Genomic DNA, 16,392 nt, shown 5'->3' with positions numbered 1-16,392 from the left:
GCGCCCGTAACAAGACTACGCCTAGCGAGTTTTAGGTTTTCACTATTGGAATGCGTTATTACCTAAAAATTACAAACAATTGACAAGGCTTCTTTTTATTAGGAATCTCTTAATCTCTTTATTTGCCAATCTAATATTTGCTAAAGATAAGTCATATTATATTTCCATGTGCGGGAATTAAAATCAATTTAACCGAAATTAATACGTTTCGATTTAATATTACAAACGTTTTTGGTTAAGGAACGAGCCGGTTAACAGGTTAAGCCTTTCTTCCATTGACAATCTACGTATTGGAAGGCGTATAGGAAGCTCGTCTTTGTCTCTGATTGCAATGCACGTGGTCATATTTAATCGTGTTATTTAATCTCGTGAAAGAAACAGGTTGACCTTGCGTGAGACATCATGCATACGTCTAATTCAATTGGCCAACGGACAGCTGCGAGAAAAGCGTTTGTCATCGCGTTTCACTTTGAAAAGTTAATCGAACGCGTATACGACACGAAAGCGAAAACAATCGTCTAATGAAACATCGCGCACCCTTAAAAGAGCGTTTTCGTTATTACTCGAATTATTAGTAGCTCTATGAATAAGGTGTAGTTATTTGCAGGATGGTTGCCGGCGGAAGAGCTAATTTTTTATGAGAATACGCTGCGGAAAATTGAACGTGTCACGCGTATATCACGTGTTACGCTGACACAAGGGAAATCGTCGACGAGCGTGAAACTTTTAAGCCACCTTCCTTTTCAAAGATTCACGCGATTCCACCTCTTGGAAGAACAATTCACTCAGGAACGTTACGAAAGAATTTAGGAAACCATTTAGGAGTAACGCGATAAAAGATTCAATATTCAGTCAACTAAACGATCGTCAACGATCATCGGAAACTGCTCAATGGAACTTCGACGAAAAGTACGTTTCTAAAATTTCACCAAAAATTTGTTGAAAAGGGCCGAGAAAAATGACAGGTCGGAGGAGCAAGTAGTATGAGTCAACGATTCATACGAGTGGGGAATCACGCTACGAAAAGAACCACACGGTGCGTGGAAAAATGTTTCCAATAAACGATTGAAACAACCTTTTTATCGGGGATTTTAGCGAAGAAAAAGACATTCGATGGAGGAAATCCATTTCCTGCGGAACGAGAAGAGAGAGGGCACCTTACTTCCGAAAGCCGTCTCACTCGCTCGACGGGACGTCGATTCGTTCCGACAAAAAAACGGTCCGCGCTTAAGGCGGCCACTTAAACTGCACAAAAGAAACCGCGAGCACTTGTTCCCGAGTTGACCGAGTCTACCTCCCTGGAGACTTTCAGAAGCTGGTGATTGTCACGGAATCGGCCAACGGTACCCGCCATTTTTGACATAATCACTGAGAAACTGCCGGCGGATGGATCGTCCGCCGTGGCTAGTACATCCTTTTTTTACACACTTCCGGGAAATTCGATTCTCGCCTTTCTGTTCGTTGGCCGTTGCCTCGAAAAAGCTAACTGAACGAGCTTCAAGGTCGTGAAGGAGATAATTTAAAGTTGGTGAATCGGACGTCGTAACAGGGTTCGAGATGACAGAAGACCATGGAGAAAAGATCGAGTCGTTGAAAAGGGGGTGACTGAAAGATGAAAGGAAATAAAGTAAACAAGAAATAGGTTGAGAAAAGGGATATAAAGGAAACAGTTTGACAGAGGGGGAAAAAAAGTAACCGCTTGCGGACTTACGTGCTCGATGGTAGGCAGATGGGCCGTGACTGACACCCCCGGTGCCGCCACGCGCCCCTCGCGCACCGACTCTGCGATTTCGAAGACAGTGCGCAAGCTCGAAGCCCCGCACGACCGCCACGATCAGAGCTTCTCCGGAGCTTGTCCCGACCCCCGAGAGCATCATCCGTGTTGGTCTACGGAACCAACGACCAATGTGCTCTAACGTGTATCTTCCACGTTTACCTACGCCATCCTCAGGGTGAATGTCTCTCCCTTAGATTCCCACTTATCCCCGTGTTTTCAACTCGTGTCCAAACTACACGTTATCTCGTGTCAAGGTACATAATCGTTATCTCTGTCAAGATTTATCTTCGTATGGTTTGAAGGGCAGTTAGCCTGTCCACGGAAGAGACAGTCATCGTGCGAAGCGAAGATTCTCTGACTAAACATCGTCCTTGTAATCTAGGTTATCGAATCCTGTCTCGTATAGCGTTTCATTGAACCAATGCTGGGATCCATTGACGAAGCACTTGTATTTCTTCCTGAAATAGCTTCGAACGACACGCTGAGAGGAAAATTATCGGTGACAAATTTAATAGAAAAACGTGCACGACGTTGGAGAAAACGTTGTCACGTTGCGTTGTAGCGGAACGTTCGAAATTCCACGAGATCCCATTCAATTCCAGGGCTCGCCACGTTGGATTTCTTACGAGCCAATCCTCGGAGATCTATCGAACGTAAAAATACGCAGCGGTTTGTCTTTATTGCACAGCTAGAGTTCGATCGATCGATCGATCAAAGCGGTGTAGTCTACCGTTGTAATTTTGCTCGGTGATTTTGCTTCATGCGATCAGAGAGCCATGTACTTCACTGTGCTCTCTCTCTAGTCGAATAGTTTCCGCTTGGAAATTCTCATTTTCGAAAAATATGGCGCTGACAGCGGCTGCGAGTGACGTCCGTCTTCGACGAACACGTGAGTCATGAAACAGTTGCATGCAACTATTACACAAACTGTTTCGTAAGTATCTTTAGCTTATGTCCCATTTCGTGATTCTGTAATATCGATTGATGGTCGTTACATCGTTTATTGATGAACAAATTCTGTTTCGCAACGATGAAAGCCAGATAATAAACACGAAATGCGTAATACACGATGCTAAACCAGAAATTATTAGACAGTGCTTTTATGTGAAACTAAATCACATTTATGTATGCGTTTATGGCAGATCAAACCCTGTCGTAATCTCCAATTTATATACATATTTCAATCTTGCTGTGATTTTAAATGAGAATATGACAGATAAGAAGATGGCACGCGAAGGTTCTCCAAAAAATACTTCTACGAATATCTGAATGCGACATACTTTCGAGAAATTTTGAACAGCGAATTTCTCGAGGACCGACGCAGGTTTTTGACCGAAATTGAGATTTTACATTAGGAGAACACGACTAGCAAGGAGGTGTAACGCCGAAAAATTTCGCATATATTGCGAATTCAGAGACACCCTGTATTGATCTATTGAAAGCGATTAAAAGGTTGAAAGTCAGGTGGGAAGAGGGCGATCGGTAAAATTTTACGCCGCAAGGTAAGAATTCGTAAAAGCAACGCGGCTCGTGATCTTTGTAGCTTTATAATTTCTCCTCGAGCCCTTGCCAACTTTAATTACTGTTACAAACCAACAAGACCTCGGGGCTAAATCTTCCACGTAAGCGAGGGATTGTGTATGACTAAAGATCCGACGTTCCAAGAATTACGGCATCTTAAAATTCTGGAGAATCTGAGAAGGGAGGCTGGCTGCGTGCTTAACGACGGCTCGCCACGTTACGAAACGTTTGTTCCATTTAAACCACTCTTTTTCGCCTGGTAAGTTTTTCCATCGACCAATTCGTCGACGTTAGATCGTGCAACTAATTGGGATTGTCGCGAAGTTAAAACGAGTTCAATGGTAAACACGTTTTCCCTCGTGATTGCGAGATTTTCGTTTAAAGGATAAAGTCTCTATCGAGAAGAAAAAAAAAATATACGGAAGAGTATCGGCTGTCAAAGGACTGGCGTGTTAGCGGCTACGGACTGTCCTTTCGTGCTGCTGAAACTTTTGTAAAACTTCCTTTGGAAACTATTGACAGGTGCCACCGGCGCGTTTGCCTGACGTACGTTACACAAACGGTCTCGAAGAGCCACGAACCTCTCCAATGCCATTATTCCCCGACGTCGAATGAAATATCTCTCGATTTCCCTTTCTCCACAATACTATGGCGAAACAAGTAGAATTCAGTTAAACGTCAGTCGATGTATCGGAATTTCTGACGCGTTCCTTTCGCATGTTGTTTAGCGTGCACGATTTTAATCATCTTTGCCTCGTGGGAGCTTTCAGACGCTTCATTGTTCGTACATGTAACTACAATGGCTCACCATTCGAACACCGATCATAGTGGTATTTAGTATCTTTTCCGAAAAGGAATTGTTTTCGAGATATTTTTGTGGGAAGCTTACCGATGAACGTTGTGTATAGTAAACGGTAAAATATCGTATAATATCGTTAGGATTTTTAATAGATAATTTTGATTTATAATCTGGTGATACCATAAAAAAGAAATATTTCTTCATGAATCGTATACTTTGATCAACTTTGCATATTTTGATTACAAATCGATCAAAGTGTCCGGATACTTATGAGCGATGGTGTACGATATTTCCCACGTATCAACAGAGACTTTGCAAAAAAAAAAATGACAACGCTCTAGAACGAAAAGTCTCATCCGAATATAACTCTTAGTTCGTATCATTTTTCCCCATGGTAGAAAATATTGGTAAATGTCGTTAGCTCGCTATATCGTCGAATAATGTCGACGTTTCTCGACGATGTAGCGAGCTATCGCAACTCGGGGAACTTCACCAGCAACACTGGCGAATTTGTATTCGAGTTTGGAATCCATTCGCAACGAGGTTGCGTTGCTGACATCAATAGAAGTCGTTTAATCCTTGTGAAAAGGGACGTTGTAAGGTGTCATTTTCCACGTGTTTGCGAAATTCAATGGAGAGGGTGGGATAAAGAGGTGAGGGAAGTTTCTTCATTTTCCTTCGACCTGCTCATCTCCTGACCTTGATTAAAGGAAAGTAAAGCAGATAGCTCAGAGAGCATCACGTTCTCCGGGATAATCTGACCAAAGCGCTTGCTCGTGCTTCGTGAATCCGAGCGAATTTGCATGCTTTTATCATCAGCGCGGCGGGAAACACCGGAGAAGGCAACAGCGAAATAAATACCTCTTCGCCTCTCAGCATCAAACATTAAAACGACTAAAGACCCGCGCCGAAATCTGCCTCGAGTAATACGAATATTCCCTTGACGGGAATATTGCGATGTTGATAGTAATAGTTAGAGAGACAAATCAAATCCGATCAAAGATCAAACCAGCGTAATTCGTACAATCGAATTATCTATCCTTTGTCTTCTCGAAGACGAGTGATTCTATTCGAGGTTTGTAAGGTTCTATTCTAAACGAGGTTTGTAATTAAAGCGTCGTTTACGAATTAACCCATCGATGATACGCTCATTATATTTTCACAACGCGTAGGCGCTATTCCAGCAGGTTAACTTCCGCTGACAACTTCTCTCATGAATCTAATCCGAGAATCACGTTGGAATTAAAACGCCTGTTTAGCTACGAGAATAAATTTCAAAGGAGCGGTGAAATTAACTATTAATTTTCCTATTCCATTCACGAGTCGTTTACGTAGAAACAATGGCTAGGGATACTTTTACGGTTCCCAAGAGATTACAGTAGAAAGCGAAAAATATTAAAATTGGGGATACCAGTGGATCATAAACTCTTTCACGAATTGAAAAGTGACCGCTTTAAACTACCTCGTTATCGAGGAAAATAAAATTCTCGGCTACGTACTCATATGGTACGCGGTAGAACAACCGTACAACTTTATCATAAATTCAATAAGAGTATGGTTAAACCGGATGCAGCTGTGTCTTTCGGAAAAAAAATTTCGTTTATCTAATCCTCGGATAAGAAGAATGCAACAGAACGTACAATTTTTATACTCGCAATTGATACATTGATATTCCCTTAGCTTATACACGTAACAATGTGCAATACAAAACGATTACAAGTGAATGGAATCAAAGGTAAACGGTCTGTCAATTATCTGACGTCAAAACCGCAAGTAATTCTCGCTCGGAGTAAAATTATAGAAATACGATACAATTCCCCTTTTCTAAAATAATCTCTCTTCTTCTCAACAGCCAATTAAAATATTGAAAGCAAATAGCGAAGTTTAAAATACAATTCATGATTGATATACAAATTATATCCCAGGCATAAAATCGCAGAGACAGACAAATACGGTGATTCGTTAAAATATTTAAACATGTGTATGAATAACTTTTGCGCATATATTGTGTGCACGATTGTAAAACATTTTGATATTTTATTAACAGTCTGTGATGCCTGTATTGGTTGAATTCGAAACGAATCTAAAAATATATATAAAAGCCACATTTATTGCAAACATATATTTACACATCTTAAATATATAATAAGCGTTCAACAGACAGACTTGTTAATATAATAAATAATTGGCCGTTCAAATATGTATTTATGTAATTTCAGTGAAACTCGTTTCGATTCAGGCTTCACCAATACAATGACAATAGTCTGGTCACGTTATAACGTTAAGGAAATATCGAAATGTTCCGCGCAACACGCACAATACACTCGCGAAAGGTTTCTATACGACTGTTCAAATACTTTCGCGCTTTGGGAATTCGACAATTCGATCGCGATTCTAACGCGGAGTAAACGGTAGAGATTCCTCGCGAATTCTAATTGACCGTTCGAACGACACCTCTGGAAATTCTATGCATGTTGGACGCGCAGCTTTCCAATAATACCGGTGCCAGCTGCGCTTGGAATAATAGCTCGGTGTGTTCCTCGGAATGTTCTTTCTGCTGCGCCGGGTGCGCTCCACTAGCCGCTCGGATGTGAAGCCGCGATAAGAAACCAGGAGAAAGATCACCGGCCCCGCTGATTTATGCGGCGTGACTTTATCTAAGAAGGCACGCGAGTCTTCGTGGCGTTTGTCAGACAATTTTTTTAGCCCCGCAAAAAGACGATCGTCTGGCTCAACGACCTAACGCAATTCGGCTCGAGGGGTTGCCCACTTTTTCTTGCGTCTGCCCGCTCGATCCTGCGAATCGCAACGATCGCGCGCGTGTATATCTGTTGAATCACATGGAGAAGCGCGAGACTATCGTTGAACTGACCTGGCACGCGACCTTGGCACGGAAACGCTTTTTCCTCTACGCAGAAATGAATATTTTATGTCGAGCGACATGGTGACAGTAGTATTAGCCCGCGATGGTCAGACGACCGCGTGGTTACTACTTGGCTTGGTATATTCGTATGATCCATTTTGTCCAATTCGATAGAACAAAATGGGTCATATCGTAATGTTCTATCAATGAACGTTTTATTGGATCGGACAAAACGGATCATACATAATTCAATAAAATAATATAAAAGAGAAAATGTTGTGCATCTATTATTTCCTTATAAAGCGAAAGAAACTTTTGGGACAACTATATACACTTGGGACAAAAACAAATGGGCAGATACTGGAAGTAGGTATCAATGAAATTTAATCGAACTAGTAGTACTATACTTTCATATATATGCTTAGATTCTAAATATTACATATCCTTATAGCGCATAGATTATTTAATAAATAATTGGAATTGATATTTAGTTTTATGTATGGAAGCAGTTACTTGACAGAACTTTATCGATATCTATTTCTACTACCTGTCCATGTATTTTGATCCACGACTCTATTTGATCGCATTCTTTTGAGAATATAACATTAATCGTATTATTTACGTTTTCTCGAATCCCATCGACTGTCGCATCGACGCATTAATGTTAGGTAAAAGGAATACAGGTTAAACAGAGCTGACTTGTATCGACTTTTTCAAATCGATATGTAATAAAATATCTGTGACTCGTGTCGACAACAGTTATTTGTATAACATGCCTGTCGATAGTCAAGTTCGTTGAAATCGCTAAATTATCCATGGTGATTTTCCGGGAACGTGAGCGAACACGAAGCAAGTACAGAGAAATACGATCATTTACGTTCTCTATGTATCGAGCGGAAATTGATCTCTCTTTCATTTTGTGAAATTTGCATACATTTCGTTTCAATCTATATGTGTTCAATTCTATATACTTGAGCTCGTTAACTAAATACAGAATAAACCTGTCGTAGAATCTCGTGTCTTACGTTCTGCAATATCGAGCTCGAAAAAAATCAGAGTGTTTCTTACGCCCTCTGCGATTTGCTACTAAGTAGCGTAGGGGATATACCTAATTCAATCGTCGAAAAGGATAAAAATGGTCTTGCCATCTACTGAACATCGTGGACCTATCGCGGGACAAATATTTCATATAATAAAATCATACTGATTCCCCTTATTATTCACGATTTTTCGTTTATATAATTGTAGTTCAGACGAATGAATTCAGTCGACAGAAGATTATTTAATCGAGCACTAACTGGTTTTGTTTAAATAAATAAAGCGTGTTTAAATTGTCTAATTAAACCCTCTGAATGGTCGGTATTTGTTTTCTATAGATAAGATCGTATATGTTGATTAAATCTTCTTGCTATTATTAGCGATTATTAAGCATCGGTGCATGGGAACAGCGTTCTTGGAGTCGCATGAAATTACTAAACATATCGTCAACGATCATGGCAGGAAACTAGCAAGGAATTCGGACGATAAATACGACGCAAGTAGTATAGATCGAGCAAAGTACCGACGCTGTCGGTATACCATTGGACGGAGCTTTCCGACAGCTCTGTTGTACCGACTACAAGCGCATCGAGCTTTCGCGTGAACTCGTAAAGTTTCCAAGAAAAGCTGACTTACCGATCGGATTACTGCTTCATCGAGCGAGCGGTTCACTTACCTACAAAAGAGAATGGTTTAGGGTTAAAAAAATTCTGCTCGAGCTTTCTCGAACTTGTTCTTGCATCGCACTAAAGTGGCGTTTCGTGGTACTAACGATAGTAAAACGCATCGAACACAAACGAGACATGCGGACTAGGTGAAAAATGTTCATGCATCGTCGAATTTTTCATGCTGTACGCGGAATCAACGAAACGTAATCTTTCTAATTCGAGAGACACATCGGCGAGTCGGAGTAACTCGTCGATACGAAATTGCCGATTTGCAATGAACAAAATCTCGAGTCACCCTACCGATTTTTTTTTCTTTTTTACTCTTCTTTCGCGTGTTAAATTTGAATATAATTGGAAAATATCCGAATAAAACGTAACGCAAAAACACTACGCATTCAGTGTTTCAGCTATCGCAATAGGTGTCGAATGAAAGCGATCTATCTGTAAACAGTCTTGCTAATAGGATATCTCGATAATGTTTAGTTGATAAATAGATAATTGATAATGCTAAGAAGCTTTGTTTCGCTCTCTACTAACAGCGAGACAGGGATGAACGTCTTGCCACGTCTACGTAACTAAGTAAGTGCTACTGATCCCCCGAAGGGACGCATTCTAGCTGAAAGAGACTAACAATAAGATAAACTATAGACGCCTAAGGTGTCTTTGTGCAGAGAATTTGGAACTTTTGCGTGGAAATTTGTACCTGCACGACAGCCGGCCCGCGATGCGCCTGTGCAATAGAAACACAAGAAAGAATATTATACAGACAGGTAGAGATAGAATCATAAAAGAGAATGGTATGTATGAATGCGTGTTAGAAACAGGAAAAGACCGTGAGAAAAGACAAACAAGTGGAAGGATGTCGATCGTCTGCGCGCGGCGCATGCAGAATGACCCAGCTTCTATTCTTTTCCAGTTTTCAGTTTGTATGTGTAAAATCTCTAAGAAATTCTGAACGTCGCCGTTTCTCGAACAAATTTACATACGCTGGCTCACGAGAATATTCCAATTCTTGTAAAAATCTTTTGTCAATATATGTATATCGTACGAAACGTTTCGAAATCTCACGATTATTTCACGATTATAATTGATAATTGGCATATTGGCAACAGTTGGAAATAAATACGAACTGGAAAATCCAATATATTTTTTTCACATTATGAAAACATATCTCGGCAGACGGAAAAGTTATGACTCGGATAACTACGAAATTGAGTGGAGGATAATGTTTTTAGAAGTTGAAACGCATAATCGTAACAAAGAGCATAATTAAGTTCGAGTTCTCGAAAGACCAATTTACATGTGATTTATGATTCTTAGCTCTAACTATGTATTCGTAAAAGTGTCGACATACTTTCGTGAGTCATGTAAATTCGTCGAGACACCGGTCTCTGTTTGGAAAATTGCGTGGCGTCCTTAAGATTCTGTCTATCTTGCAAAATTTGGCTGATAAGCTCGCAAAGTAACGCGAAGGAAACGCGACGCGGTCTTCCGAACTTTCCACTACTCCACATTTTGCCTGGATTCGCGGTAATTGGATAAACCGCGAGCCTTGGCCCGCGTAGTTAGTGTTGGTATGTCGAACTAGTAGTAGCAACCATTGTGCGCACGCGTGTTCCATTCGAGATTGGCTCGTACATGTGATGCTGCATTGTCTATTATATGAGACTGCATGCACACAAATGCAGCCAGCTGACGGGGTCGCGTGAATCACCATAAATACAAGGGAAAATATGGTCGCTGCTTAATCCCGATAGGATTTTCAAGAGCGTGGCCGGCGTGGTTGACAGAGTCGTCTAGTTCTTTGCTGCGTTCAAATCGCTCGAATACGCATTTATCTGGTAGTCCTGCTAATGAAAAAAAATAAATCTTTGGAAGCGGAGAGGCGTGGAAAATAAGCGAAACATGGAGCGAAAAGAGGCGCTGATAAAAGTGTTCATATTTCACTGCTACTCGTCTCGTCTCGTCTCGTCTCGCTGAAAAGAGAAATTTTTCCGGTATCTTGATTAACTTCACTTGAATTTTCCCTTCGACCCATCATTATTCAGGTTTGCGCGCGATTACCAATGAATCCAGCGATCAACAGGAAAGCCAATTTACTTTCAAAGCGGACGTATTAGCCCCAACCCTCTGGCGGTCGTCGAGATTAAAATGTAAAATCGCGCTTTTATTTGCCTCAGAGCTCGTGAACGAATCGACTGGTCCAATAACTATACAATAAGGGGTATAAAAAAAAGAGGTGAAAAACAAAAAAAAAAAAAATGAAGTTGGTTCAAAAAGCGACCCTATTTCCCCGCTAACGAAACAACTTTTTGAAACACATCGAGCGGGACATACTCGATAAATATCCGCGTAAAGGAGGCTGTCATCGAGACCGGCCTAGAAAAAAGTTTAGTCCGTGCAAATCAACTGATTTCGTTGTTCCTGATACCGTAATTACTTCCAGCCGACTACCGGTCGCTTGACTTCGTTCCATTGATTTTACGAGCCGCTTCATATCCGGGAATCACCATGGAAACCGGCTGATGTCGTTTCAATGGAAAACCGAGGCAAGATACACGAAACCCGTACGACCATGAAATTTCCGTGTGACGCCAGTCGGCAGAGCGCGAAATCTCGTTCAACGGGGCAATAGGACGAGAAAATTTCGCGAGACGAGTGAAGAAAAGTGACCCTTAACGCGCTCCTTTCGCGTTTCTACCACGCTTTGCCCTCTTGTCAAGGAAAAATTGAATTTTCACACATCAACGTTGTACCCGTGAAAACGGAACAACGAAAGAAACCCGAACCCCCTTTGTCTAAGAACGAAGTGTGAAATAAAAGACTTCGGATATCAAAAGGAATCCATCGGCGACCATCGAAGGTGGAAAACACGAAATGTCTTAGTTTGCCGGACTTGTCGTGCACAGGACACGTGTTTCGAATCGGCGGTGAATTTATTGCGAAACGAGTTCCGCGTTATTACCTTCCGGCGAGCTTCCTGGTGTGCTAGTTTACTCCAGGGAGATGGGGAGATTGCGGGAAGAGAACGCGATCGCGGGAGAATGAAAATGAATCCCAGCCACGAGCTTGTTTTTGTTTATCGAGCTTTCGACATTTCCTCCCTGGTAAATCCTACCTTAAGCCTCGTTCGGATTAGTCGAGTTACATTGTTTCAGCAAAGTAGTGTTCCAGCACTTTTTACGTATATGTATATCGTATGGGTGATACAAAACACTTTGAAGCAGCGTTGTAATGAGACACAATTATACATAAAGCATGAAACTAATTTGAAATAGTATATAAAAGTTACAAGATAGTTTGCTTCAGTATATGTTTCCATTACGTGAACTCGAGTTTCTTAACTTCAAGTTGCTTTCGAATTAAAGCAGTTAAGCTTCGTTCGAATTAGTCGAGTTTCTCGAATCCAAGAGACTCGACGATAAACAACTAGACTAACGAGAACAAGGGTAGAAACTTGTAAAAATATTTCAATTATAAATATATTAATAGTCGAAACAAACAAAGCAGCTTCAGGTTACTTGACGTAATTCGAACGAGACTTTCTAGCGAGATTTAAAGGAAGACTCGCAATTTCACGTATTCCCTTTGTATTCGACGTTTCGATCGACGAAAGAGAATTACAAGCAAGTGGCTCGATCAAGAAGTAAATTCTCACCATCAACCGGCTCCCTTGTTCGCGCAAACGAAATTCTTCCGAGAAATTCTCCCAAATAAATTGCGTTAAGGGAGACCGTAGAGAGTTTCTCTCGACTTTGGGATTCCTTCTCATGGAATTATTAGCATCAGATCGTTAGTAGCTGGCGCGAATCAAGCAATCATCATCGACTATGGCGTTCTATGGCCGTTATTGGATCACACTATTGTCCAGTAGAAATTGCAAGAACGGAGTCATGGGGATCTGGGTCATTTATGTAGGGCAGGTAATGTCAAGGGTCGCGTGCGAGTTCCAGCTCTCTCCAGGCTTTGGAACCTTCTCAGACAAAATTTCCCATGCCCGTGTCTTCGCGTTTTTCCGCTTTCACGTTCCCTCGTTCCTCTTTTTCCCCGAGAATCTTCAAAGAATTTCGACACTCTACTCCACGCATCGCTAGATATGTACATTCTCGCGCAGAACTTTCACGACAGGTTTAATAACGAGTCTCTTACAGACGTAACCGATCGAGTAATTCAATTGTTTGGAAATTTCGCGACTAACGTTTGATAATGAAAAATATTTAATTTGTCCTGAATATCAGCTATCCTAATAACTTTGACCAGCGATGTACTTCTACGAATTCGTTTGCTACAAAAAGATAGAAACGATAGTAGTAAATTTTAATACTAGAAATAGTAGTAAAAAGATAAGTTAGAATGGATAATGTTTCTAGCGTTAACACTTTCCCGTAATTTTCAATTTATCAAATCGATCAAAATATCATTTAACTTGATATTTTATGCAGTAAAAGAAGTAGGCGCTAATCCATTGACGTTTCATTATCTACATCAAATGCTGGAGTTTTATTAACCTTTTTCACGGTATAAATAAAACATGTAAATATAGCGTTATAAATTTCACATCTTAAAGGTCGTCATACGTAACATAATTATTAATACTTATTTCCTGCACAACGTTAAGAACGTGCATTTTATATCGCACTACACAAATATTAGAAAACAATGATTACTCTCCAAATTGTTCGTTCTGAATTCTTCTTCGCTTGACCGCTATCAAAAGATCGAAGATAAAAGATTTTCTAAGATTTTTGAATCAGAGTGTACTTCTACTTCGCCGTATGCATTCACCATAAAGATCCTTCTACGTTTACCTAGATGCATACGAAAAGGAATTCTATCCTATCGAGCGAAGAAATACGACGTCTCCAGAGGGCCAAGTAATATTTCAAATAGAATTCCTCGTGTTCAGGAACAATATTCGATAATTGATACACGACCTTGCGTACGAAACTGTGAATAATAATCGTAGAACAAAAAGAATATTTATAGTCTACTGTTTTAAAATGTGAATGGACCGAGCGATTAGCAATTACGCCTGGCAAGTGGTAAAGTCAACCATAAAGCTGCTGTCTATTACAAAGTGCTCGACGACCGATACAGAATTGCAGAGTCTCCTGTACCTCGGCGAGGCGGTAACTTATCCGGCAAAGTTTCAATTTCCTGTCAAGGATCGATACAAGGTATAATACAACATCATTTGTCCGGTATATTCTCCAACGCCCGTACTTCTTAATTGTCATCGCCATGGGACGAGAATTTCGTGGGAATTCGACATAATTTGCCTGCATTCTGAATCGTCGGAACATGAAAATACCAGGAAATTTCTTTTAAACGCCCGCTTGCCTATTTTGCTTGGAAAAAGCTTCGTCCGACCTCTGCGAACTCTCGGTCTGGAGTAGATCCACGTAAGTGGTGAGAAGCTCGACCCTTTCTGTCGGCAACGCGATTGATATTTCCTCGAGTGTTCCGTTCTGTTTCTCCAAAGCGGTGAGAGAAAGCTTATTCCGGCTAGATTGCTTTCCGTGACCAGGCCGCGAGAGCTCGTACATCAAAATCCCGGCAACTTTCATCGACTCACGTGACCGCAATTATTTATCCACTATTCTCCGACACCTCGTTCGATAGGATGTTGCGTAGGTCTTATAAAACGGGATTGTGTAACTTCTTATCGGTGCGACCCACGCATGCTGGTGTTTTTAAATGGTTGCCTGATCGCAAAAGGAAGCGATCGTGTACGTCAATGGAGAAATCGAAGATATAGAATGGAATTTTTTCATACGGCGCTCCGTTTCCGATAAAACTGATTTTGGAAATTTATTTCATATACGTCATGCACACATAAGAATTGTTTCTATTATTTTCTCCTGTAAATTTCGTTTCCAAGAAGATAGAGTTCCAGATAAGGTTCTATTGGGTTGGCAACTAAGTGTCAATGCCACCTAATGACAAAATCCGCAATCACTTAGTTGTCAACCCAATAATTAAGAATCTCTCGTAAGCTTAAAAAAACAAAAACTAAGGAATACAAAATGATGAAATATTATGTTTCTTGCTAATTGTACACACGTTTTCGAACACAGCGCGACCCAACGAATCTCGTAATCGTGATATCGTGTAATAATTTCCAAGTCTTTGTGTCGTCCTTCCGTTCGGTTCTCTGTCTTGTCGCGATGGCGTCTCTCTGTACTTGCAACTACGCCCTTAGTCCACTGAAAAGTGGAACAGCCACTTTGTCAGTGTCACCGGCCGCACATAACGTTGTGCGGTTAGATATTTATCTAGCCTCTACTCGATAAACGGCCAGAGAAGTCCGTCGTTAATATCGTCGCTGTCCTTCTACTTGTTCTATCGTTACGCTGTTTCTCACAGCAGCGGCCCCTGTTATTTCGCAGACTCTGGCATTATTTAAACATAATATTCAAGACACGATTCTTTACAAGGTCTTTGTAAAACTTGCTACGAAAATGCTAATCACTAAGAGAAAAGTAATTTTTCGCACCAGTTAGAAAGATTCGATCACCAGAAGATCAACAATGAAAATTGAGATTCGAGAAACCTTCATATAATTCTCCTATAACTGTAGAGAAGATATCATCTTCCCTTTTCAAATAAGATGCTAATCCACGTCACCTTGAAATATGTATTCACCGCTCAACCATTACCGTTTGCCACAAATTGTCTCATTCACTTTAATCCCCGAATCCATCCGAGTTGTAGCTTTAAGCATCGAAGTATGTATATGTATTTCGATTGTTACGAAACATTCTGTATTACGTTTAAACGGAAGTTGTTTAAAACCGATGGGAATTGCGTTCAAAATAGAAGCGACGAATGTCTAGATCGATGAAACCTGTGTTTAATTCAGCGATTCAGCGTTTAGGGGATGTTCTCATCGAAGTTTCGTACGCTTCGCGTTATTAACGGGTTCGTTGTATCGTGCATGAATTTAGAGATTTCCGTATGAAAACACCAAGGAAGATAGACTGTTCGAGCGCTGATCGTCAATCGTTGGTACTTTCTAATGAAACTTTCGTAGAATATCTTTCGTGTTAGATAAAAATGCACTAATTACGTCCTTTTTTCCCTGCCAGGTCGAGTTTGCGATTCGTTAAAACTTCTTCGAGAGTTTCAAGGGTTTATTAAAGGAACGAACAAAAGTTAATAATCTCCTTGATGACTTTCACCGTGGAAAACTTTTCAAGGGAAAGGAAACAAATGTCTGTACGCGTGTCAAGTTACTCAGCTTCCGTCAGTCGCCGACACGTGTGACTGGTTCCCCTAGCAACCGCTCGATGCCCTGGGTTTCTTGCTATGGTAGCTTGATAACTCGCTGAAACTTCATTACAAATACGACGGCAAATGAGATTGAGCTACGTAGCCTTTGCTTCGAGACTTTCAAACTTGGGATAAAGGGGCCGGGAATACAAGATCGCTCATTGGTTTTGATGAAATTTCTTATGAAAATAGGGGAACAAAGTTAGATAAAAAATGAACGTCAAGAAATTCCGAGAAACGGTATGTGTCAGGTTACTTTTAGATGAAATTGTTGGCTATCGAATTGTGCCGTTTATCGTTATCACACTGAACTGTGAATGTTCACGGAATTGTTTGAAAGCAAGCTATTTTTATATTTGAAGTATTTTGCCTGACCTAATGGTTTGCGAAATATTCCGTGAAACATGTTTCCAACCCTCCCGTGGGCGTCGTTTCAATATAAACGTCGGTAGGT

The 16,392-nt window shown here is 40.7% G+C and overlaps 1 protein-coding gene across 6 annotated transcripts in view; it reads right to left on the bottom strand.

Moving 5' to 3' along the window:
- Positions 1 to 16,392, bottom strand: part of LOC100647159 (neo-calmodulin) — an 85,909-nt gene that overhangs the window by 52,157 nt on the left and 17,360 nt on the right. For 2 of the 6 annotated variants that reach the window (XM_048411425.1, XM_048411427.1), the window contains exon 2: positions 9,370 to 9,396. The exons of 2 other annotated variants lie outside the window; for them this stretch is intronic. In XM_048411425.1, the coding sequence (XP_048267382.1) occupies positions 9,370 to 9,396 (27 nt within the window). Of the gene's footprint in view, positions 1 to 1,711; positions 1,833 to 9,369; positions 9,397 to 16,392 lie in introns of those variants that run through there. 2 more of the 6 variants (XM_003400163.4, XM_012315568.3) reach the window with 2 other exon arrangements.

This window comes from Bombus terrestris, chromosome 13 (genome assembly GCF_910591885.1).
Source record: "Bombus terrestris chromosome 13, iyBomTerr1.2, whole genome shotgun sequence".
NCBI classification, from domain to species: Eukaryota; Metazoa; Arthropoda; class Insecta; order Hymenoptera; family Apidae; genus Bombus; species Bombus terrestris.
This window is presented reverse-complemented; position numbering and strand designations above follow the sequence as displayed.